Source organism: Paramisgurnus dabryanus, chromosome 21 (genome assembly GCF_030506205.2).
Source record: "Paramisgurnus dabryanus chromosome 21, PD_genome_1.1, whole genome shotgun sequence".
In the NCBI taxonomy this organism is placed as follows: Eukaryota; Metazoa; Chordata; class Actinopteri; order Cypriniformes; family Cobitidae; genus Paramisgurnus; species Paramisgurnus dabryanus.
In genome coordinates, this window is record NC_133357.1 from 23,062,129 (window position 1) to 23,089,752 (window position 27,624).

General features: G+C 35.4%; 1 protein-coding gene across 2 annotated transcripts in view; it reads right to left on the bottom strand.

Annotated features, from left to right (window-relative positions):
* LOC135775799 (uncharacterized) overlaps positions 1-27,624 on the bottom strand; it is a 78,196-nt gene that overhangs the window by 6,773 nt on the left and 43,799 nt on the right. For both annotated transcript variants that reach the window (XR_010543940.2, XM_065286300.2), the window contains exons 3-6: positions 19,014-19,068; positions 18,851-18,938; positions 15,276-15,808; positions 8,545-8,664 (exon numbers count right to left, since the gene is read on the bottom strand). Coding sequence is in view for 1 of the 2 variants with exons in the window: in XM_065286300.2 (XP_065142372.1) it covers positions 8,545-8,664; positions 15,276-15,808; positions 18,851-18,938; positions 19,014-19,068 (796 nt within the window). In the remaining variant the exon portion in view is untranslated. The remainder of the gene's footprint in view (positions 1-8,544; positions 8,665-15,275; positions 15,809-18,850; positions 18,939-19,013; positions 19,069-27,624) is intronic.

A 27,624-nucleotide genomic window follows, 5' to 3' on the forward strand; every position in this document is an offset into this window, starting at 1 on the left:
ATAAAGACAACAGGACTGTTATTTCTAATAGCCCTAGATACTAGTCTAATGCAATATACAGTATATATATATATATATATATATATATATATATATATATATATATATATATATATATATATATATATATATATATATATATATATATATATATATATATATATATATATATATATATATATAGTTATATATATATATATATATTATTTCTATTAAGGACTGCAAGAAAATAACTGTAATTGGGTATCTGAATAGAAAAATAATAAAGTGCTTTACTATTTGCCCTGCCTTTCTTGTAAATTCGAGTAAATAAAAAATTCATGGATAACACTAATTATATTTTAGCATTAGAAATACTGCTGTGACTAAAGAGCTTAACATACTGCTGGATTAACCATTACAGAAAAATAAACAACTGATTTTGTTAAGCACCAGTACTGTTAGTTTAGCGCAGCTGTCCCATACGGCAAAAAATATGTATTTTAAATATATTTCAAAATATAAAAAATTACCAAAAATATATTTGCTATATTCAAATATAATATAACATATTTTGGAATAGGTTTACAAAAATATATTTTTCAGCAATATTTTTTTACAATTTTTTTTAAATATATATAAAAAAATATATATATTTTAAAGCATTTAAATATATATATATATATATATTTAGCCCTCAATATATTTCAAATAAAGTAAATGTACACTGTTATAAAGTATGTGTTAATTTTTTTACATTTTGTGTTAAGCTTTCATCACATTATGTGTATTTTTAAAACATAATGTGACTTTTTAACACATAATGTGTATTTTTAAGACATTATGTGTCATTTTGTGTTGATTATGTGGTAAAATAAAACACAAGTTGTGTTAAAAGTAACACAAAATGTGTTGAGATGTGTGGATTCTGAATCAACACTAATGTGTTGTTTTTAACACATCCATTATAAGAGTGTATTCATGTCACATTGGAAGAAAAACTTTATGTTAAAAAGCTTTTTAAAATAACATTTAGTGCGTTTACATGCACAGAATAAGCGGATAACTATTAAAAATCTGCTTATTATAGAAAACTGTTTTCATGCGTTTACATGCAAATCAATAAGCCGGCTATGCAGTCAACTGCGTTTACATGGGACTTGGAGAATTATCAGTTTTCTCGCAGGCAGTGACGTCACCGCCTGTAGTACATAATAGTCGATCAAAAAGCCGACAGCATATCTGTCTTAAGCTGTATTGTTATATCTCTCCTCGTGTCTGCAGAACCTGTAAATGTAACATGAGCTTCTATTTTCACAGTTTCTCTGCCAACTGCTTTAGTCGAGCGGAGACTTTTATGCGTTACTTTGTGCTTACTTCCGCGTGTGACGTTTATCTTTCATACGCGGAGACATGCGCACATGGACAAAACCGTGAGAAAGCAGGTTAAGGTGTTTACATGCCACGCGAAATCGGCGTAATGAGCAAAAAACTACCTGTGCCGATCGGTTTTTGCTTACGCTGTTTATGGGCTTTCCCCGATTAAAGAAAACCGCTTTACGCGTTTACATGACCCCACGTGTTATCAGTTTATTAAGCATAATCGGCGTAAGACTGTGCATGTAAACGCACTGATTGAATAGGTTTAAATTAAATATATTTTCAATTTCAAAAATATACTTTATAAAATTAGCCTAAAATATATTTTGGCCAAGAATACATTTCTTGCCATATGGATTGTAAAATTAGAAATATTTCCTTGCCCTTAAAATACATTTTGAAAAATATGTTGATATATGAAGGTTAAAACTACTTTTTCAAATTCAAACATATATTTAGGCTTTAGTTTCTACCAAATGTATTTAGCATATATTTCAAACATATTTTTGGCCAGAGAAATGTTTTTTTTTTTTGCCGTATGGGGTGCACAAACCTTACATTGGGTGGTGGTTTAATAAATTAGTTAAACACTGTACAAAGTCTAAACTCCTATAAATGGTAAGTGCTTGTCAGAATATGTGTGGTTGTGTGTGTGGTAACAGGACTCGGCTGCTTGCGCATAGCAGAAACATGACCCACTTTGGCCGTGGCCGACGGAGTCAGTGTAAACGCTCTTATCATGCTGCAGAGAGCAGCAATGTTTCCTAACCTGCAGATAAGCCTGTTAAACTTTCACCAAAGCAACCCAGTGAGACGGCATTAAAGCCACTAACCACATAGGAGCCGATCTGGTGAAAACATTTCCCACAATCCTCGCACATCTGTGATGCCAGAGAAGTCTAAGAGTATGAGATGCAGTAAGAAGTCTAACTTGATGTCTGCGTGTGTGTTTGTCTGGGCTCAGATAACCTCATATGCCCTCTCTGTGGTAGATGACATTTAGCACTCACAGCTGAATGGCATGTGTAAAATCCCTGTGAAGAATTTGCCTCGGCTCTCCAAGTCACATATTGACCTTTATGGCATGCGTGTGTAAAGGCTTTGGGAAATGCTACGGTACAGATAGAGCTGTTGATATCACTATGTCTGTCTGTTAAAGGGGCAGTTCACCCCCCCCAAATGAAAATGCCATTATTCACCCGCCCTCATGTTACTGTAGAGTCACATGACTTGAATGCAACACAAAAGGAGATTTTAAAATACTCTGTCATTGTTTGACATAAGCTATAAAAGTAAAGAAACACTCATGAGGGCGAATAAGGAATACTTTATCCAAATATGTCATCCAGATGTACACGGTCAGAAACAAATGTATAAAACTGTACCATTTCTGTCGCTGTACCTTAAGGTTTTCATTGTGTGGGGTACATTACTGTACTTTAAGGATCTATTGTGTACCTTTAAATGTACAGTTATCTGTACCCCTAAATTTGAATTTTTACAAAATCATTCTTTAACTCTTTCCCCACCATTGACGAGTTATCTCGTCAATTAAGAGAAAACCTTTGCATAAAAAAAACTTGTTCCTTATGGGGTTTTATGTTAATCTGTAATACCGTGACTATCCTAGATGCCCCAACTTATAAAAAAAACGGAAGCAAAAAATAATTTACTAATTTTAAACTCTGTGTATGTTTTGATAATCATTCTGAATCTGGGGCCGGTTGCACCAGCTGTGCGTAAGTTACAACGTAGCTTAGTTACGACGTAAATAGGCACTAAGTTACAACTTACGCACTACTAAATGTTTTTGCGTTGCACCATTAAACTTAGTTTAAACGTAACAATACGTTGTAACTAAATATTTACGGAAGCCCCTGTCCATGAATAACGTTTGGAATAAGATGTCATCCAGATTATATAACATCGATGAGCTCGTATTAATTATGAAGAGCCGCAAATTCGTCGACCACTTTTCAAGAACTGTTTAATTTTCTGTGTATCCATCAATTAAAATAAGATTTAAAATTTCTTCCTGTTTATTTTCTCTTCCATGTGTGGGATATATATTTTCAATTAAAAGTGTAATGTTTTGAGTTCGATAACATATGCTTTAACGTCTTTTTTTAACTTTCAGTTTAGGCGAGACAAGAATGAGTTTGAAATTACGTACTGTTCAGACTATTTCCTGCTTGCCCATTATAAGGCTTGTGATTGGGTTAAGGAAAATAAACGTCATTCTATGCGACAACGCATTACTTTATGGAGAGCTTACGACCTACTAGCTACGTTCTTCCTTAAGAACAAGTGGTGCAACAGAATTAAGTAAAGAGTTAGTTATAAACTAGCTAGTAGTTACTAAGCCTCTAGTTTGGACTTTACGTCCCAGTTTAAGTAAGAACTTACGAACGACTGGTGCAACCCTACCCTGATCTCTAACTAAATTCCTTCACAAAAATGCAATTATTTCAGTTTTTTGCTTTTTTTAAATACCCATATTTCAGAGTTTATAAGCAGATAAAAAATTATAGATATGATGAAATGTTTTTTCCCGTTTTGCTTGTTTGTTTGAAAGCAGAGGGTCTGTTCGTTCATTTGATATATTTGTATGTTTATATATTTTTAGAATTTTCCTGGACTGCATTTTGTGAAACTTTTGTGAAAATCACAAAAAATGCTGGCGGGCAACTTTTAAAAAAATGGCTGGCAAGGAATGAGTTAAGATTCATAATAGGTCCTTTGGGTATAATACTGTACCCCAAAAGGTATATTTTTATATAAAGGTTTTTATATAGTCTACTCAAAACTTTTTTGTTTTACTTGTTGATTTTGTTTATTTATTTGTTGATATGTTTTATCATTGCTGACAACTTTAACATTCATAAAAGAAGCCAAGGAATATTAAAATTGAGGCTATTATTAGAATGTGCTTTGGCGGCAACTCACAGACTCCTGAGTCTTAATAAAACATTTTGTGTTCAATTAAACACATCTGGTATAGCATAATGTGAGTAAATTATAAGAATAATTTTATTTTGGGGTAAACTATTCCTTTAGACCAATGTTTCCCAATCCTGGTCCCCGAGTACCCCCTATCAGAAAGTTTTCGAGGTCTCCTTTTTTAACACACCTGATTTAACTCATCAGCTTGTTAGTGAGACATGTTTGCTATTCTGGGGTGCGTTTCCCAAACAACGATGTAACTCGTTGCTGAACGACCATAGTACGATGCATCGTTGAAGAAACGAACTACCCTGTCACGACTGTTTCCCTAAAGCTTAGTAACTTTGTCGCACATTTGGCGTTTGAACGATGTTGGTTTAACAACATAGTTGATGATGTCACGTGGGAGGTGAAGTACTAATTAATCTGCGCAAATCGATTTAATGTCAGATTATTGCTGTAAATAACATATATTGCATCGGAAGACTGGTTTTGTTATCGTGATTTAGTTATCTGTTGTGTATTTTGAAGATATTTAATTCACGCGCAAGTTCCCTCTTACATCACTCCTCCCAGGGATTCCCCAGGGTCTTAAAGGGATAGTTCGGCCAAAAACTATATTAAACCCATGATTTACTCACCCCCAAGCTGTCCGAGTTGCATATGTCCATCGTTTTTCAGACAAACACATTTTCGGATATTTTAGAAAATATTTTAGATCTTTCTGTTGATTAAATGTAATGTTACGGGGTCCAGCAATAGTCCACGACCTTCAAGTCCAAAAAAAGTGCGTCCATCCTTCACAAATTAAATCCAAACGGCTCCAGGATGATAAACAAAGGTCTTCTGAGGGTAATCCGTGCGGTGTTGTTGTAGAAATATCCATATTTAAAATGTTATTAACGTAATTAACTACCTTCTGGTTTCGCCGCCATCTTAGAGTCATCCGCATTCAGGATGAGCGCTTACGCAGCATACAGCGGTTTCTCTGTTGCTGCTCTGTCCCCCGCCCTCCGAATTTGTCATACGTCACTAAGAAAAGTGCGTACACTACGCTAATACTCTCTCCTGAGTCTAAGATGGCGGCGAAACCGGAAGGTAGTTAATTACGTTAATAACATTTTAAATATGGATATTTCTACAACAACACCGCACGGATTACCCTCAGAAGACCTTTGTTTATCATCCTGGAGCCGTTTGGATTTAATTTGTGAAGGATGGACGCACTTTTTTGGACTTGAAGATCGTGGACTATTGCTGGACCCCGTAACATTACATTTAATCAACAGAAAGATCTAAAATATTTTCTAAAATATCCGAAAATGTGTTTGTCTGAAAAACGATGGACATATGCAACTCGGACAGCTTGGGGGTGAGTAAATCATGGGTTTAATATCGTTTTTGGCCGAACTATCCCTTTAAAGCTCGTAGTTCTGTGCACATGCCCAGTTTTCAAATGCAGCGCTTTAATTCTGTTTACAAATTTAAAGACGTAAAATAAAATTGTAATATATTTAGAATTATAGACTGTACTACATGTTTTTTGCTTATTTTGTTCAAAAGCATGATCAACAGAAGTCTACATATGATAATAACAAGGAACGATGCTTCTAACGACAGGTCAAGAGCTGTCGTTCCAACAACACAAGTTAGCGATGCAGTTTGCGAATGTTCGTTTGAACGATGGTTTCCCCTGCCGAAAAAAACAATAAAACCAATACAGAAAATTCTAATGGTTTTATTGGGAATTTTATAGGTTCTAATGCAATATGGCCCAAAACATACTCCAGTGTATTGGTTTTTTTGGTCTCTAATGGTATGTACTGGTTCTATTGGTTCTATGTATTGGTTCTAATGGAATATGTATTGGTTCTAATGGAATATGGCCCAAAACACACTACAGTGTAGTGGTTTTAATGGTAAAAGCTAATGGTTCCTATTGGTATTTTAATGGAAACCATTAGAATTTTCTGTAATGGTTTTATTGTTTTTTCGGCAGGGTCGGGAAACACCAAATCGTTGAACGATGTTAGTAACGATGGAACTTACGATGTTCGTTGGCTAACGATGCTTTTGGGAAACGCACCCCTGGAAGGAGGCTGATGAGTTGAATCAGGGGTTTTAAATAAGGAGACATCTAAAACTTTCTGGGAGGGGGTACTCGAGAAAGATTGGGAAACACTGCTTTAGACAATGGCAGGATTTTTTGTATGTACTATTCCTTAAAAGGGATAGTTTACCCAAAAATGAAAATTCTGTCATCATTTTCTGACTCTCATGTTGTTTCAAACCTGTTAAAAGTTCTTTGTTCTGATGAACACAAAGGAAGATATTTTCAGGAATGTTTTTAAGAAGCCCCATTGACATCCATAGTTTAAAAAAGAATACCATGGAAGTCAATGGGGTTTCTGATCGGTTTGGTTTCTCAAAATATCTTCCTTTGTATTCATCTGAACAAAGAAATGTATACAGGTTTGTAACAACGTGAGAGTGAGTAAATGATGACAGAATTTTCGTTTTTGGGTGAACTATCCCTTTAACAGCTGCAACGTTCACACAGTTATTTGGCTGTGCTGTAATATGAAGGCCGTGCATGAGGACGAGCATGTGTCTGTACTCAGGCTAACTCTGACCTCAATGTCTGTTTGATGTAGTGCTTAAAACTCCCAAATGTATCCGAGCCCATCTGATGTCTTCAACTTTTCATTGTCGAACATTGTTTACAGAGTTGTGCGGCACGTTGCAGAGAACAAGAGGAAATCACGACGACAGGGGTTTCAAAACTCCTCTGCAGCTGTTGAGAAAGCCTTAAGGTTTTTTCCTTCCTCTTATGCGCTCTCTCTCTCTCTCTCTCTACTTTAGATCACTTCTTACAAATGCAGTCTACCGTAGCAATTCAAACTTATATGACTTGTAGCATACATACATGTATAAACGCATCTACTGTCAGGTGTGCTTGTATTAAAATGAGAATTATTATGCAGGATATTCATTTGGTAAATGGAAAATTGAAATAACTTACATGACTTAACATCATTACAATGATATTTTGTCTGAATCAGATTTTTAGATAGTCAATAAGCACTTAAAATGTTAAGAAATTATTTATTCGGTTAACTGTAACGACAAACTGTATTTTTAATGCTAGACATTTTAATACATAACACAAAATTGTGACCCTGTCTGTTGCTTTTGATCTTTGACCTTAATCAATATAAAATATATTAAGGTTTTATTTCACAGAATGTTCTATACATTATACATAATACATCATTATTATATATTTAACAATTATGTAGGATGATTTTATGTAATATTCTGGTATTCTCAGATATTCTGGTCATTAGAAGGGACTCGGGTCCCACGCACAATCTAAGTCTATGGTATTAAGCATGAGCAATAGTAACGGCGTGGCTTGTCTTAGCAAGAATAACTAATAAATCCATATGCAATATAATGTGTTAAGTGATTTGAAACAGATTTTGTGTCACGCCCATACAATTCATGATATTAAACTGGGTGTGTCTAGACAGGAGAAGGAATGAGTAGCGAAGTATATTCAGGTTATGATTTTTTACAATTTCTTTTGGCATTTTGATTACCATTGGTTTTAACTGTGGCAAAACCATTTTCTTAAGAAAGAAAACGCCTTCATGACAGCCCGAACCTAAGGGAGTTCAGCTCACTATAACACTACTGACCAACACGCCTAAGTTAAATAAACAAAGTTTATTAGTACATTTAATCTTACTGAAGCAGATAAAAAACGAATGTTTGCGGTGTAGAGTAGACTTAATGTGTGCTGTAAAAAATTTCGACTGGCGATTGGAAGTTGACCCAGAGATTTCAGACTGTCCTTCTCTCCCTGTCTCCCAAACACCAACTCAGTCAATAAGCACAGTCCAAAGACCTTTGACCTGCCCTGTTAGTCATGCCATTCCACGCCAGCAACCGATAGAGGGGAGAGAGACAAAAGCCTAAACTTTCTCTTTTGGTCCTCTGTCATAATCTGTCATACGCCCCCACCCCAGTGGGCTTCACCCTTCTCACTTCCTGTGCAAGAGAACGCTCTTTATCAGCACACAACAGACCGAATGAGGTCCAAAATGTACACAAGTGGTCTTGAGTTTTAGGGGTCAGAGGTCAAAGCCTGAAACGTGATCCCTATACGGAACCCTATAAACGGATGTCATGACCCCGTCTGCGGTACTGAAATAGCGAGGGTCCGTCCCGAGAGTTTACCTCCACGGCAGTGGGATGACTGTGTCCGTTCTCTATAGGAGGAACTCCTGGCACGATGATTTCATCTTCTTCTGGTGGTTTCCAAATGTACTGCTCGCCGTTGCCCATGAAGACTGCCTCCTGTTGGCCAGAAGAAGAATACACAGGTTGGTTAGACTTAAAGGGGACATATCATGAAAATCTGACTTTTTTGTTTAAGTGCTATAATTGAGTTCCCAGTGCTTCTATCAACCTAGATAACGTGAAAAAGAACATCCCAGTTGTTTTGGTAAACCATTCTCTGCAAAAATGTAAAAACAGGTCATTAAAATTTGTCTCCCCTTGTGATGTCAAAAGGGGATCTCTTTTATAATAATAAATCTGAACGGCACTGCCATTTATTGCAGAGAAAGAGAGAGAAAAGGGAGTTTTAATTTCAACAAACCACCATCATGGCAATCAGTGTTTGCATTTTAGCAGCTCATTTGCATTTTAAAAGAACACACCCAAAAACGGCACATTTATGCCCACACCTACAAAGTGGCAATTTTAACATGCTATAATCAATTATCTATATTGTATTTTGGGCTAAAACTTTACATACGTACTCTGGGGGCACCAAATACGTATTGTACAATTTTAAAAAGTCTCATAAATTTTTCCCCTTTTCCCCAGAGTATAGTCTTTTTTTATGTACGTGCATGGTCGAACGCACAGCCTTGCAAAATAGTTTATTTGACTCGTACACTGTAAAAAAAATCCGTAGAAATTGCAGCTGGGTTGCTGGTAATTTACCGTAGATTTAAATTTAAGTTATTTACTGGCAGAATTTTGTTCAAAGTTGAATGAACATTAAACATTTACAAGTCTTGGTCTTTACAGAGTAAAACTAAAAAAACAGCATCAAGCAAAACGTTCTGGAAAACAAAATCTGAAGCAAAAAACTGAAAAAGGTTGATGATGATTTCTGGTTCCCAGAATGCTTTGCATGAGACTGTTATTATATAGTTTTATTCTGTAAAGATAAAGACTTGTTAATATTTAAAATTTATTTAACTTTGAACAAACTCTTGCCAGTAAATAACATAAATTTAAATCTACGGTAAATTACCGGCAACCCAGCTGCAATAACATTGTAATTTCTACGGATTTTTTTTACAGTGTATGTGTACACAGAAATTTGACGCTACATGTACACTGTAAAAAATGATTATGTGCCTTGGTAGATTTAACTAAATAAAATAAGTAAACTCTATTAAACATTAAATTCAACTTAATTTTATCATATAAAATACACTTAAATGTGTGAGAAGAAAATTGACTTAATAATTTTGTGTTGAAACTACATGAAGTTTTTTTTTTTTTGCAAAAACTTTCAAAATAAAAATTAAGTAAATTCTACTTATTGTTTTTTTCCCTGTACAATGTACGCATAATTTCAAAAGTTCATACAGTATGCACGCACTCTTTTGATGATGAAAACTGTGTCATGCGCACTGTACACAAACCCTTGTGTATGCATAAAAAATAGACTATACTTTTGTCTTTACTAGTCCCGGTTTTGTTTAAACCCTGCCCGGAAAAACACTCCAATATCTGTTCTAATTGGTCGTAGTTGTGTTGCTCTGGCATTTACACTTTTTTTGTTTGAACAGACAAATGACTTAATGAAAACAGTGTAATACTTTATATTAAAGGTCCCGTTTTTCCTGTGTTTTCGAAGCTATGATTGTGTTTACGGTGCACAATATAACATATGTCCATGTTTCGGCACCTTAAAATACAGTGTGTGGAAGTGAAAAAAGCGTTTGCATATGCAACACAACTATATTTAATGTTGCTTATTAACATGCCAAGCAGCACGATACAAGTGATAAAATCAAATGCTGCTGTACTCAAATAAGATTCATATCTTTTGCATCCGTTTCTGTCAGTCTTTAAAAAACTTGAAACTTTTTTAACAACTATTCATAAGCATAACAAAACTTAGTGTTGGATAAACCAGTAAGTAGCAGCTCAGATGATTAGTTTCGGCAATGGAAATGTTCAAAGTTAATCATTAAGAGAGCAGATATGCGAGCTGTACAGAGTCAGTGATTAAAGACACAGAAACAAGCCTCCCGTATGAATGATTGATTCTAGCAGATGAATGGCTACAGTGTTCGGTGCAATTTATTTCCCTGGCCGAACCAACTACCTGCTTGCGGTTCCCCTTTAACAAAAAAACACAAGGCAGGCCGGGCAGGCCGCCAGCAGATCTTACATAATCAAGCCCAGTGCACCGCCACATGTGCTGCATGCGTGCAAAACTCTCCGAGGACGTAGATTTGGCTTCAACATCGGAGGGGTTGAAATGTCAACTGAACCTATATTTTCTTGAATTATTGCATAAATAATGCGAGGGGTTTAACTGCTAGTTTTGATTATTGGGAAACTACACCCCTGTAACTCACACACACACACATTCCACTAACTTTCAGACTCGGATGTAATGCAGGTCATACCCGTGTACGGTGATTTATAAAGGGAGGGGTGCATACTTTACTACTTGGCTTTGCTTAAACATTAAATGGCATAGGTGTGTGTGATCACACAACAAAGTCAGGTTAAGAAGGACAGGTATGCACACACACACACACACACACACACACACAAACACCAAATACAATAGCGTGCCTGTGTAAACAAGCCATCAATCAACAAAAACCTGTGACAAAGAAGATTTTCATCTCCATATGTGGCAGAATGGCACGTACACACACACACATATAAACTGGAGTTGTGTTAAGAGGAAGATTGGATCATTTGCTGATCATTGTGTGTGTGTGTTTTCCATTTTAAAGGCACCATCATTCCACATGACTGCAAACTTTATCTTTCCTTAAAGGCCATGCACAATATGAGCAGGTATCAGCTGACGGACTGACATGAATATAGGGAACTGGGACACAGAATTGGGAACAGATGACACACACACACACACAATAACAGACAAGACCAGGGAGCAAAGTAGATCAGCTAGAGCAACTGATTATATGATATATATATATATATTTATATACAAATCTGTTTAAAATGGTTGGGTCACTTATACTATGATTATGCTAAAATAATAATGATATTATATAATTATCCATTATGCAACATAAAGTTTGAAAATAGCTTACTCATCTATTTATATTTTTCACATTACAGAATAATTATAAAAACTATGGCATAACTGGGAATTATGTTGAGACGTATACAAAATAAATCCAAACGCTGTTATATTTGATCATCTGCATCCTTTACCTTTACTGTAAAAAGTGAAAGTTGGATTGACTTAAAAAATAACGTCAAGTAGTTTCACCCAAAAAATTGAATATATTTTTTACTTAAAATATAATTGTCATCATTTAACTGGGAAGTAGTTTGTATTTGACATTTTTAAGATGACAAATAATTCGTTGGTGTCCCCAGAGTACATGTGTGAAGTTTTAGCTCAAAATACCATATAGATAATTTATTATAGCATGTTAAAATTGCCACTTTGTAGGTGTGAGCAAAATGTGCCGTTTGTGGGTGTGTCCTTTAAAATGCAAATAAGCGTATCTATGCACTAAATGACAGTGCCGTGGTTGGATAGTGCAGATTAAGGGGCGGTATTATTAAAAAAGAGATCCCCTTTTGACATCACAAGGGGAGCCAAATTTCAATGACCTATTTTTTCACATGCTTGCAGAGAAAACTAAGTTAATGGGTTGAGCTTTTTCACATTTTCTAGCTGGCTAGAAGCACTGGGGGCCCAACTATAGCACTTAAACAGATTTTCATGAGTTAAAAAAAAATTACCTTCAATTTTTTATTTTAAGTTTTGTTAACTTAGATTTTCTCACTTAAAGTGTTATCAATCACTGTAAAACATGAAAGCCTCATTAAGTTATGTGTTCTTACTCTTTCTATTTAATTCAAATAATCTTTGAACGTTTTAAATATTAAACTCATGTTTGTAAGTTTCCAAAAAGTTAAACGTAAAGTTACACATTGTCTTAACTACATGTGAGTTGAAACAAAGCATATCTTCAAGTATATTTAACTCACAATTTTAAGGCAGCAGATGAACTTTTAGCAGATGAAGTTTAACCAGCTTGAAATGTTTTACAGTGATTGATCTAAATTTAAGTAGATCCATTTTTCACTTTTTACAGTGTATTAGCTGCAAAATCTTACTCATGACATTTTACCAAGCAGCTTTTTGATTTCTCACTCTGAGATAAATTTTTGAATTACTTCACATTTATTATGTGCTCTTTTTGGCTGCTCTTTCTTCAATATTCAGTGTGTAATTCATTTCAAAAAAGATTTTTTTTTATTAAATTTTAATTTTCTATTGTAGAAATGAATATGTTTGGCACAAATATATATTTGTGTCTACAAAAGTCATTTCAAGCATTTAAACATATATAATCTTCAGATTAAAAGATTAAAGTAAAACAGTATTTTTGTATACGGGAAATTTCTTTAATTTATTGTGCCCATTATTTTACGGTATTTTTCCGGCACCCCAGCTGCTGGAAGTTAAAGTTTTTTTTTTTACATTTCGGTCAACATTCCAAACTTTTTTTAACTTTTTGGGGTGGTTTCCCGGACAGGGATTGTCTTAAACCAGGACTAGGACTTAGTTTAATTATGAAATATAACTAGTTTTAACAAACATGCCTTACTAAAAACATTACTTGTGTGCATTTTGAGGCAAAACAAAGGGCACTGGTGTATTTTTCGATAGTTGTTTTCAGTTTGGACAGCTCATACATTTATTTTAGTCTAGGACTAGTCTAATCCCTGTCCGGTAAGCCGCCCCTTTTAGTTTAAGTGTTTTTAATTAAATGACTTTGACTGAAAAATAAAAGAGCAGCCCATAAGATCCATCCATAATGTTTATAACCCACCTCAAGGTGAGATGCTTGACAAAATGACAAGCGAACATTTCTGCAAATTCTAGGCTAAAGTATAGCAAGCTTCGCAACATAATTTCCAAAGTTACCTTTGTGTTTAATAGTTTTGATTCGTTTACAATTATTTTAAAATATGGAAAAATCTTAATAAGTACACTGTAAAATATTCCTTGTTGCACTTATGTCTTTTTTAGTTTAATCAACTTGAATTTACAATAAATTTAAACTTTCTTGACAAGGAGTTAAAAAAAAGAAAGTTATATTTATATATAAGTTATTTTAACTTTATTTTTATAATTTATAGCAACTCCTCACTAGTCAAGAAAGTTGAAATTATTTTAATTTCAAATTGAAGTGCAACAAGGAATTTTTACATTGTGACACTAGACTTTTGTACAGTGCTGTATATTTATTTATATCTTTAATTTGGCCTAATATCACTTTGTAATATTTGAATCACTGTTTAAATATGTCTTAGAGTTACCCTGTACCTTAATTCAGTGATTTTCAAACTGGGGGCCGCGAGATGGTGCCGGGGGGCCCCAGTTTTATGACATTTTATGAAATACATTAATTTATCATGAATTCTGTGAAATTAAACCTAAAAAAATAAGGCTACTAGCCAAAAGCAGTACTTTTTTGTATAATTTAATATTTTTTATTAAAAAGTTTTAGAACAGTTTTTTGTCACAAATTTTCTTTGGGGGGCCGCGAAGGAATGCACCGTACACAAGGGGGGCCACACGCTGAAAAAGTTTGGGCACCACTGCCTTAATTTACCTGTGTCCTTCCACACAGTTGCATATGTAAGATATTTTGATATGATGCAGCACCCCTTAGTGGTCAAAATGAAAAGCTGCACTGCTACATTGTATGAAAAAATGCTCAGAAAATGGTCCCAAGCTGAGCAGTACTCTTTAAAAAGGTCCTTATATGGACCATTTAGGTACAGATATGTATACATTTGGTAGCAATATGTACATTTAAGTTACTAATATAAATTCTCTAGGTGCAAAGATGTACTCTTTGAAAAGGTACCGCACCAGTGACATTGGAATATTTTTTTGACCATGTTTTTTTTCTGAAACTGTAGGGCCCTATCTGGACTTATAAATCACATACCTTTACATTTATGAATAATGTGTTGATGTAGTTCACGTTATAGGGCATTGCGATAACAACACTAAGGTGACTCTGGGCCATATACTGATAAAAAAGGTATAGATTGAATGCACTCTAAGTTGCTTTGGTGAATAGCATCTGCAAAATGTGTCATTAAAAAAATGAAAGGTTTAAATGGGTTGCTATATATAGTTGCTAAGGTGTTAATGGTTGGTAGGGTTTAGCTTGCGGCTTGCTAGTGTGATCTGGTTAGAGTTCATCATCTCTGAATATTTTTGTTAATATGGTATCTACTGTTAACCCTATAAGAAACAGTACAGTTTGTCTAAACAAGCACCACTATACATAAAGCTTTGCATACATATATCCACTATACAATAACTATGATTTCTTACTACCCTGTTCTGCGTTCCCTAGGAATCAAACCCACTACCTTTGTGTTGCTAATAATGCAATGATCTACCAACGAGCAACAGGAACTATGACCTAAGCAGGTTTGATGGTCTTATTTGTTCACTCAGCCTGGTTAGACTGGTCTGTTTGCTGGTATTAGATGGGATTAACTGGCCAGCTAAATAATCCATCTGAAAGCTGAGATGCTAGTTAGGCTAACCTAATCCAGCTAAGACCAGTTTGGTCATGCTTGGGCCTGTTGTTTCTAGCAGGGTATTTTGAGCCTGTGTGCACCCTAATCACCTTTGGGAAATTGGTCAGATGAAATGGTTCCACTGTTTTCCTGTGCAGCGTCCCACTGGATGACTCAGTACTGGAAACGCTATGCTGCTCCCTCTCTCCATCATCCAGCACTTCCTCTCTCCTGCTGCGCTCCAGCTTCTTCACCTTCCGTATGGAGGCGTACTCTGCCGTCACCTCCGGATTCGTGCCGCTCACGCCCCTTCTCCCTCGCCCGTTACTGTTGACCGACGGACTGTTGGCGGAGCATAGTGTGGGTGCGTTGGAAGATGTCTGGGGAGGGATGGAGGGTGGTGCACCAGCATCAGATCCCGCGCCCTTTATCCCGACGCTCTCGTACAACCCGTCGTCTGCGGGGTGGATCGTCGGAGAGGATCGGCGACCGACTTCAGAGTAAGTGTGCTCACGTTCGCTCTGAGAGCCGTTGGCCGTGCTAGGCTGCTGGTGACCGGAGCCCCCGGGTCGGAGGTCAGAATTGGAGCGGCGGGTGTGCAGGAGCAAGAGGTCCATGCTGGCTGGACGACTTCTGGGAGTGCCTGTCATTCGCAGATTAAAGTGGGATAGGATTAAACAGTTTAAAAAGATTGAAGTATTGATAGCATATCAAAATAAGATATAAAAAATAAAAAGTCAAAGCACTAATAAAAATTTTTTTATTTAAAAAATAAAAAATTCCAGCGTAAATATGTACAAATTCTTAAATCGAGATTTACTTGGTAAGCAAAATGATTCAAGATATTAAGTCTTAATTTCTGAAAAATGTAAAAATTAAGTAATTCTATGCTTAAAACATAAAAGTTAAACTATAAAGGGGAAATACAAACTGCAAAAAATTATAAATATCTGATGAATATCTAAAAATTTAATTGATTAAAACATCCCAAGAAAATAAGCCTAGTTTTTAGACCAAAAATATCAAATTTAAGTGATTTTGTAGCCTGACGTTGTCATACTCAATTCTAGTCAAAATGTTGTGGGCGGGGTTAAGATCAGCTGGCACCCAGGCTAGTGATTTTGTGCATAAAACAAGCAAACAAATCTGCCAAAGGGGTAAGCAAAAAAATCTTGAACATTTTTCTTAAACACTAAATTCAAGAAAAATTCAAGAAAAATTTGCTTACCCCATTGGCAGATTTGTTTGATTGTTTTATGCACAAAATCACTTAAATTTTATATTTTTGGTCTAAAAACTATACGTATTTTCTTGGGTCATTCTGCTCATCAAGAAAAAGCATCTTCATTTAAGAAATTTTTATCATTCTGCGTATCACATTCTTTATGTAAGTGGCTTAGATTTAGGTCTGAATAAACGCAGCACCCTTTCGAAACTTAACACGCCCTCCTTTTAATAACTCCGCCCCTCCCAGTTGGGAAACCAACCACTGCCTTAAGCAAGGGTCTTCTTTTTGTCCGTAGTGTGTTAGATTTTTCTATGTATCTGGGCCGCAATTGTTAAATAAGAAATCATTAAATAAGTTAACCGCTTGTGGCCAGTAGGGGGCCCCACACCACACGCTTGAGGTATTTAGCCAATCACAATGTACTGGATAGCTGGTCAATCAGAGCACACCACGCTTTTCTGAACGGTGAGCTTTGTAAAAATCACATGTTTCTGAAAGGCGGGGCATAGATGAGCAACAATAGTGTACGTATTCGGAAAATAATGTTTTTTTTTCACTGTAAACCGCGTAAACATCAGTCATGTTTTTTTAGCAACACTTTATAACCCCTTTAAAGTAAAAATACCTGCTGATGGGGAAAGAAAAGTAAACTTAAGTTGAAACTTGAATTAAGTTTTATTACACCACTGGCAGATACTTTATCTGTTTTATGCATAAACTTACTTAATTAAATTTTTTGTTTTGTTTTGAGAAAACAAGATCCATATGTTATTTCATTTAGCTTTTTTAGCTTTTTTCATTTTGCCTTTTAAATATATATTAATGCAAAAATATATACATCTATAAGAGAAAAAAAAAATTTATACACTGCAAAAAAAAAAAAAAATTCAAGAAGAAAAATTCTTAGTATTTTTGTTTTGTTTTCAGTAAAAATATCAAAAAATTCTTAAATTAAGATATTAAGCAAAACGATCCAAGAAAATAAGTCTAGTTTTTAAACCTAAAATATCAAATTTAAGTGATTTTGTGCATAAAACAAGCAAAAAAATCTGCCAGTGGGGTAAGCACGTTTTTCTTGAATTTTTCTTGAATTTAGTGTTTAACAAAAATGTCAAGATTTTTTGCTTACCCCATTGGCAGATTTTTTTGCTTGTTTTATGCACAAAATCACTTAAATTTGATATTTACTAGACTTATTTTCTTGCTCATCATGAAAATATATCTTGATTTATGAATTTTTAGATATTTTTAGAATTTGTTTTCTTGAAAATCATTTTTTGCAGTGTATTTACACATTGCAAAAAATGACTTTCTTGGTTAGTATTTTTGTCTTGTTTTCAGTAAAAATATCTAAAATTTCTTAAATCAAGATGTATTTTCATGATGAGTGAGAAAATAAGTCTAGTTTTTATACAAAAAAATACACACTTTTATTACATTTGTGCGTAAAACAAGCAAATCTGCCAAAGGGGTAAGTTTTTTTATGTAAATTAAAAGTATAAGATTTTTATAACCCCATTGGCAGATTTTTTGTTTGTTGGCTTGTTTTAAGCACAAATTAAATTTTATGTTTTTTGTCTAAAAACTAGACTTGATTTTTTAGGTCACTGTGCTCATCAAGAAAAAGCATCTTAATTTAAGAAGTTTTTCTAATATTTGCACTGAAAACAAGACAAAAATACTAAGTAAGAAAGTCATTTTTTGCAGTACACTGAAAAACAAGACTACCAAAAACCAGGCAGAAATTGCTTAACTTAATCTGATATGTTAAAGTAACATAAAAGCATGTTGATATGACTTTTTTGCAATGTATACCACAGTTTCTGAAGTTACTTCAGGCAAACACAAGAGGGCAGAGCATTACTATTTGATGATGTCATCTCATCACACATTGCATACAGAGTGTAAAATGATTTTGAAGTCAACATGAGACATCATTAGCAACCCAGTTTACTTCCGTAATGTGATGTATTTCAGAATGGTGATGTGAAAACGGGATTGTTAATCAAAATCAATAGTGGAACACTACTGCCCTCCTGTCCTGAAACACTTCTGGTTGGACTTATAGCAGCCTTAGTGATGTCATCCAAACCTTCAAATTATTTTCAGAGTCAAAGGGGTCTTATAATATTTTATGTTGAGTTTAATTACTTGACTTTATTATCCTTTTGATATTATGATTACATGTTTACTCATAGCCAAAATATATTGGGTCCATAGTGAACCTAGACGATGAAATGGCGGCTATTGCTCGCTGAGTAAGACCTTGACAAATGTGTGTCAAGGTCTTACATACATCACATGTTCATGGCAAAGGGAACATCAAGTAGTAAACACATCACCATGACAAGTCTCAGGAGACATCAATGCTCAGCATGCACAAGCGCAGACCGTTGCATATGCGCGTACGTGTGAACCATGACTCTTTATGAAACCATCTCGCTCTCACTCTCTCACCATTAGCATTGCAGGACAGCCGGTGCATGTCATGCAGGCGGGTGTCAGATTTGCTCATGGACTTCAGCTTGGACTGGCGCAGAGAAGCCTGCCACACAAACCGATATCATAAGCACATCCATACAAACACATTGTGGGTATCTTTGTACTTATGTACACTCACTGTTTCGGCTTTCTGACCCCCTCCGTTCGAGTGGCCATGCTTGCTTTTGCTTTTTCTGTGGACAAAAAAAGACAGAAGCATTTTAGTTATCTGAAGGCAAAACACGTTCATTAGTGTTGCTATTAATGTATCGCTTAAAGTCACAATGAAATAAAATAGTTTTGGACGACTTATTTGTGAGCTTCATTATAAAAAAAGTGCCCTCATGATCATCTCGAAACGATCTTTCTTTACTTCCGCTCACAAGGAATGGCGGGGCCCGGGAAAAGATTGCAGTGCTATGGAATGGGTGCCGTTGAGCTGTGTGGTTACCATCATTTACTAAAATATCTTCTTTTGTGTTTAACATATGAGTATCCCTTTAACGTGTCTGAAATGCTGTATGTATGTGACATGTTACCATATCATCACACTGTAAATCACAATAAATGTTTAGGACTGTAAGGTGGGGGTAAGGTGGCGATATCTATTTTAGAGAAAATCACATGTTCAGGAGGATGATTTGCTTGCTTGGAAGAGATAAAGAACTGATAGGAAACCCTGACAATCGCTGCTCCTCATTTCTTCTGCAATCACAAACACACATCTGGTGTGACATCCATTACAGCTTCCCTCTCTTCAACAATCCTGCAAAACACACTCGTTTTTTCTTACACCTCTTTTTGTTCTTCACACTCTCACTTCATTTTTAACATCGCAGCTCTCGCACTTACGTGCAGTCGTGAAACAGAGGACTTTCTCCAACTCGCTTTACAATGACTAAAATTTCTCATTATTTGCTCCAAAGCCTCGTGACTTTCCTTCTGCTGTGAACACGAAGGTGTTTAAACCTGATCTGTGTCTCAAAGCACACTGAAAAAAATTATTAATTCAATTTACTCCATTTTTTAAGGTAAGTGGTGGCAATACATTTATTTAAGCTACATTTAAACAAAAGTTTTTTATTGTTTTTTAATTTACAATTTTTTTGTTTGTTTAAATGTAGCTTATATAAATTTATATCAACCCTTACCTTAAATTGAGTAAACTGAATAGTGCTGCCTCACAATTAGTCGCGAATAAGCGTTTTGCAGAATAAAAGTTTTTGTTTACATATATGTGGGTGTACTGTGTATAATAATTATGTATAAATACACATACACACATGCATGTATATAATTAAGAAATATTTGCATGTGTATATACATATTTAAATTTATATATAATCTATATTATATATAAATATAAATATTTATTATATAAATATATTTTTTCTTAAAATTATACATTTATGTGTGTGTATTTATATAAACATAATTATTATACACAGTACACACACCTATTTTTTGTATACAAAAACTTTTATTCATTATTTATTTATATAATAAAATTTTATTATATAAATATATTTTTTCTTAAAATTATACATTTATGTGTGTCTATTATATAAAGATAATTATTATAGACAGTACACACACTTATATTATGTAAACAAAAACTTTTATTCTGAAAATTGAATGAAATTTTTTTATGAATATGGATTCAGAAGCTTCAGAATAATACAAAGCGCTGTTACGATATTTTATATTTATTTCGAAGCTTAAATGTTGGGTTGTTTCAGCCCAAGGTTGAATAAAATATACACAAACCCAACAGTTAAATTAAATTAATTTTATAACATTTTTATATTAACTTAATATAAACATTAAGTTAAATTAACCCATAAAATGTGCACATTTGACTCACCCAACCATGGGTTGAAACTAGGGTTGCAAGATATATAGGAATTACAGTAACATTGCAAATATCACAATATGCACACAGCAGTAACTGAATGAGTTTAATATATTTTTAAAGTTATGTGTAGTCATAGTTTTAGGTCGATGCCACAGCAGAGAGATTAGTAAGACAGAGTAATGCTTTCTTTTCCAAAATAGTCAAAAATTATGTATATAAATTATTTAAGTTTAGTTTTTACATTTGTTTAATGTAATTTTAAAAAAGTAATAAACTAAAAGCATCACCATACCGCATATTGTATTTCAAATTATTTTGCAAGTTACCGCACAGCACATTTCTATCAATATTGTACTTCCCTAGTTGAAACAACTGAGCATAGGTTAATTTAACCCCCAAATGCTTGGGCATATCCATATTTTACCCAACTATTGGTTGAAACAAACAGCACAATTTGTTTTAGAGTGTAATCATAAACAATTAGTACAGTACACTGTCAGTAATAAAGGTAAAAAAGCTGTCACTAGGATGGTACCATTTTAAAGGGTCCTAATATGTACCATTTACGTACATCAAAATGTACCTCCGAAGTACCAATATGTATGATATACTGATATACACCCAGTGTTCGAATTCTGGGGGGCTGGGGAGGTCCTGGACCTCCAGTAAGTGTTGATGGGTCCCTTATAAAGCACAAAAATATAAATTGGGGGTCCCCTGGTTTTTATTAATATTAAATACATGAATTTAAAATGCCACAAAGCGATAATATCCATTATTTGTCCCAATTTCCCAATAAACTGATCCAAAAGATTTCTGTCTGAAATAAATGTAAACTCTCAAGTGCGCTTCATGTGTTTTCTGGAGGAATTGACAGACAAATCAATGTCTCTGCGTGTGGATTGTTTTCACCTTGTGGACGGTAAGAATCTTTACTTATTATTTTTAGATATTATATTAAGTAATCTTTACTGAAACCAGGACCAACAAAAAATGTTGATCCAAGATAACATCTTACTTTGTGAAATGACGGCGACCCTATAATGATGGGGGGGCCTTGGCTGGGGGGTGGGGCTTAGCTAGGGGAACCCCCATAATCTTTGACATAATTCAAACACAGTATACACCCTTTAGGTACAAAGGTACTTTTTGAAATGGTACTACCTCAGTGTCAGCTTTTGTACCTTAATTTCTTGCAGTGTATAATTCTTCAAATGTTCATATACTGTTGTAGGCTGTGTCATATAAGTATAAGTAAATGACGGCCGATTTCATTTTAGGGTGAACTGCTCCTTTATGGGACACATAGATTTCCATGATTATAAAAAACATCACGAAGCACTATAATAAACCGTAAGCTATATGAATATACTGCTGTATATGTCCTCATCCATACGGCTTTGGTGTCTGTTGGGAGTCGTGGTATGACGCAGTCTCCTGTTTGTTTGTAGATCTGAAAGGCAGCATCGCTCTGTTCCCCTGTGAAGGTCAGAAAACTCAGGAGACCAAAGGGACACGTTTGCACCTGAGGTATTAGTGACCCTGTGTCTACAGCGTATGTACTGCAAACCTGCACGCAGCAAAATAACAGCTGCGCTGTGATACTGAGTATGCAGCTTTAGTACAGAATTGATCAAGAAGCGAGTCTATTGCACAAGTTCAGGTCTTTATAAAGAATACATTTATCCCAAATTAGCATAGTAGACCAAAACGGAATTGAAATTCTAACATTTCAAGACATCAGGTTTTCTATAAGAAAGAAAAATTACAGATCACTGTTACATCTCAATTGCTTCTAGATCAGTTGTCAACATTTTCACTTCAAGGACCCTCTTTTGTTCACAACAAAACTTGAAGCCCCCCACTCATAACTTCTACAAAATAAAATATGCTAGAGCTTGACAGATTTATATTTGTTACAAATATAACCAAAGCAAAGCTGTTTTATCTTATTTTAAAGGTGCATTGTGTAACTTTTCAGAGGATCTTTTGACAGAAATGCAATATAATCCACATAACTATATTATCAGGGGTGTCCTCACATAATGAACTGTATTATTTTTATTACCTTATATGAGCCGTTTTATCTACATACACCACGGGTCGCCTTACATGGAAGCCGTCATTTTGCATCATCATGTTTCTAATATAGCCCTAAACGGACAAACAGCGTTTCATCACTATGTTGTCTCATCAAATGTTTGTTCTATGGTGGCTTCCGTAGCTTCTCTATGCGTTTCGAAGGAGAAGGATGAGCTGTATACTGAGCCTTTGGTTGAAATTCTTACCTCTAGATGCCGCTACAAATCTACACAGTGGACCTTTAATAATTGTGTTGTCTAATTTTGAATAATTTTAATTCATTTTGAAGCCCTCATGGAGCCTCTAGTGGGACCTGGCTCCCTGGTTGAGAAACACTGTACTAGACAAAAAATTCAGAGGTACATATTGGTGCAAAACAGTGCATATTACCTCAAGGGTACATATTGGTACCAAATGTATACATATCTGTAACTAAATGCACAGGACCTGTTTAAAGGGTACTGCCACAGTAAGACATATACTTTATATCTTAATAACTTTCTCATTTATTTCTACTGTTATATCTTATGATACATTTTATGCAAAACATCTATGAACTCTAACGTAACTAATAACACCATTAAGTCTATGAAACAGCAACGCCTGAACCTTTTCTCCTGGGTTTACTTAAACATTTGCTGAACAGTGAGCTGCATGTGTTGTTTTTTATCATGAAGATAAAACCCACTGTCACGTCTGGGCCGCTAGTGACCTTTGTTTTGCATCTCTTCAGTCTGTTAAGTTTCCGACCAGCTCTCTGGAAAGTCTTGAACAATAAATATCTCTGTTGTTGTAGCAACCTTGGTGTTTTCCTGTAGCTCGCTCGATTGATTAAGCGATGTGTAAGCAGGGCTCGCAAAATTTCAAAATCCCTGGTACCCCTTCAGGCAGGCACTCTTTAGTTTTTGGTAGACGAAATGAATGCAAGTAGCCCAAATAAAAAATACATTGCTTTTACTGTAGAATATTGAGACAAAACATCTATCAAAACAAATAACACAATAAAATTACAATAATCAGTACCAATATTTGCTTTTAACTGAAGTGAAATATCTATAAACTTCAGATTCTGAAATATTAACTGAAGTCACAGATAAGAAATGCCACTTGACTTTGTGGGCATAGCACAGGGCTCCTCAATTAGTTTACCCCGGGCCAAATTTTGCAAATACAAAGCAAAAAGGTCCTCTAACCACAATGTTTAATCTGCTATTCTTGTTTTTGTTTTGATGCTGTTGTTTTTTTAACAAACAAAAAAAAACCTGGATTTCATTGCACACTAACTGTTCCTGCTCATCTCCACACCAGATATACTCACTATTTAATAGTGGTTCAATGGGTCACAAAACTCACAGTTTGGATCAAATAATAGGGGCTACTGTCGCTTTGAGAGCGATTCTGCACAGAGTCACATATAGACTACTGTAGCCTTTTTCGAAATTTTCTATATCACTTTGAAGCTTGCGGCGAGAGATTCAATTTTTTTACGTGAGGATAGTAATGACTGACAGCACGAGGAGGATTTTGCACAAAAAATCCATGAGAAATCAGTACGGATTGCTTCCTGTACTGCGGCTTCACGCAATCGCGAAAGTGAAAGTAAAACTCGAGCACGCGTTCAAATGCAATTTAAATACCCAATGCCTAAATTTCATACACCACAATTACCCATCCAAATCTGTGAGAGAACGCATTTATATTTTTCCTCCCTATAAGTCAAGATAGCCCGACGGGCAGGACAGGGATGCATTTTGATAGCACGATTGAAAAGCACAATATCCCCGGGACGTCGGGCTAGCAATTTTTCTTGGCAATGCCAAGCTCATGGGTTTAAATTTATATAATTTGGTAGATGCTTTCATTAAGGAAACCTACATGTGTAATATGGGTGGAAACACAATACTGGTGATGCTCTGTTGTAAGACGAACAATTAATCAGTATTACAGACAAAACGGCAGTTTTATCTGCAAGTTAAAGGACCGGTGTGTAGATTTAAGTGGCATCTAGTGGTGAGATTGTGAATTGCAACCAACGTCTCAGTCCACAGCTCACCCCCCCTTTCAAAATGCATAAAGAAGCTACTGTAGCCACCGCAGGACAAACACGTTGTGGTCTGAGACAACATAGTGACAAAACACGCACTATAGATGGTTTCAGCAGTAACAACACAAACAAGCGGCTTTCGTGGTCAACGCGTAACTTCCTGTAAACTCCGCTAAGAATAAACAACAACAAAGTACTTTAAACGTAATTTATTTATATAACACCCACAAAATAAACAACACGTAGATTACCTAGGAAACCAAAACATTTTTTTATTTTTGACGAGATTTTTTTTTGAGTTCAGTTTAGCAACTAGTCAAAACATTAAAAACAACTGAAACCGGAAGTAAAGTTCCGACCAGGGGTTTGTTTCCCAAAAGCATCGTTAGCTAACTATGGTCGTTGTTACCATTAAACTCTATTGGTAACGACAGAACTTGCAACCGTAGTTGCTTTCGGGAAACGCACCTCAGACGCGTATCACGTCACCGCACGTGCGTCCGATGAAACGTTTCAAAGAACAGTTTGTCCATTTAGGGCTACTGTAGAAACATGACAGCGACTTCCATGCAAGGGGACCCAGGGTGTATGTAGATAAAAACGGCTCAAACTAAGGTAATAAAAATAATACAGTTCATTATGTAAGGTCTTTATACAACACTGATAATATAGTTATGTATATTATATTACTTTTCTGTCAAGATATCCTCCTAAAAATTATACAATGGAGCTTTAAACTTGTATTTTTGAAGAATTGTCATATTAATTTTCTGTCAAATGACAAAAAATGACGAAGTGATATGTGATGTGTTGGTAACATGATGAATGACGCCTACATTTGGTGCTTTTCCAAATGGATATACTGTTGTTTTCACAGTGGTGGTGCTACTGCCACCATAAATGGGTGATAATATCTCCTTGGTTCCTCTCCTTAAGGATCCAGATTTAATTGTGCATTTACATTTTACTTTACTTTTACACAGTCTGTACTAAAATCTATAGACACCTAGGAGAATACACCTTGGCATCTGCCAAACGCAAAAATATAAATATACAACTGTAACCGATAAACACGCATACAACTTGCTAGTATTCCCTTGCTGGAGCGATTCACAGCAAGGCTTGTTTTTCTGCAGTACAGCAAAAACATGACTTTGTGGTAAAAATGCAACAGACAAACGCAGTCCCTATTCATCTTTTCTGCGCAGCATTACACAAAACAGAAATAGACCTCCGCCTGAAAGTACGGGAAACTGATTTGCTGAAAAGTTTCATTCCTTGCAACGTCCCTGAGCAAAAGTCTTTGTCACAAATGAGCATCCGAAGCAGAGCTTAAGTTAAGGCTGTTTCTCTGCGAAAAGGCTCTTACAGAGGGCGCGCAATCTGCTTGAGTCATATTAGCATTCATCAAGTCGCTCCGCAGCGGGGTACGAAAGATAGAGACAGAAAGATATAACAGAAAAAAGAGAAGAGAAGGTGGCGCCCTGGTAGAAGAGTGGAGCAGACTTTTTAAGATGCCGTTGCATTACTTTCAACGTATGAGTGGGTGCTTCTGTACAGAAAGACTTTTATGTGTGCAGATATACACACAGCTCAGAAATGATGAGGGCTGACAATCGATTGATGTTTTCAATAGCGATTCTCTATGTCTGTTCTGTATGTCTCACAAACTGTTTAAATGCAAATACGCGAATGCATATCTCAATTATTACACCGCTAGGCCGGCACTGTATGCTAATAATCTCATATTTGTTAAGATGCAGATCTTCCCCTGGTGCTTGCATCTCTATGATTGATGATATTTCACTTGTGGGTGCGATTTTACTTGTTGAGGTTAGAAGATAATTATGCTGATCTACTATTTAAGCTGCTTCTTTTCTTCTGAGACTCAATTTTAAACCCTATCTCTATCTAGAGCTACAACCACCAAACTGTTTCAGACCCTGAGCATGACTCGGGTTACTTAATCATTTCTAACTGATCCAACTTTTGTAATTCCCTTATCAGACTTCCAAACATTCCCAAAATCCCATAGACTTAAATTAAAGCAATGTTCAAATCTAAAAGGCTGTTCACAGCTCACACTATGGATGATAATTATAATTAACTACAGTTTTAATAATGAAATGAAAGAGAATAGCAGAGTATCGTTGGGATCACATTCTAAATGTTTTTTCCATAGACTGTAAAAAAAGATGGACGACGCCTGTTCGCTCTCTTCCATAGGTGAAAAGTGAAGCCACCAGTGTCCCGATATGGCGCTGACATCTTGGGTCTTGAGTCTGCGCAATAGCGATTTCGGGATCAGTCATGCGCAGTAGTGAGCAGGAAGGGAAGCCGCGTAGTCAAAACCCCGCCCTCGCTCTCGTAGAATGCGCATATCACACGATATCACAGTTGTCAATCATGACGTGACACCACTGTTTTTATATCATTAAATAACTAACTAAACACAAACCTATTTTAAAAACAAACATTTGAATTTACATCAGCGTGATAAAAACTACAGTAAATGACAGAAACCAGCTTCGGAAAAAAGATAATTGAAGTGTAATTAATTTTTTTAGTCACTGGGGGGCGATCGAGACGTTTTGGCTTCACTTTTCAGGGCTTGTGCGGCACGCTTGGTTTTTTCCAACTGAAAAACCATTGACAGCCAGTCAAACCTATTTTTAAATTTAAAGTGCTAGATAGTCATAAGACATGCCAGCAACATGCTAAATAGTTCTAAAACATGCTAGCAACATGTTACATAGTTATAAAACATGC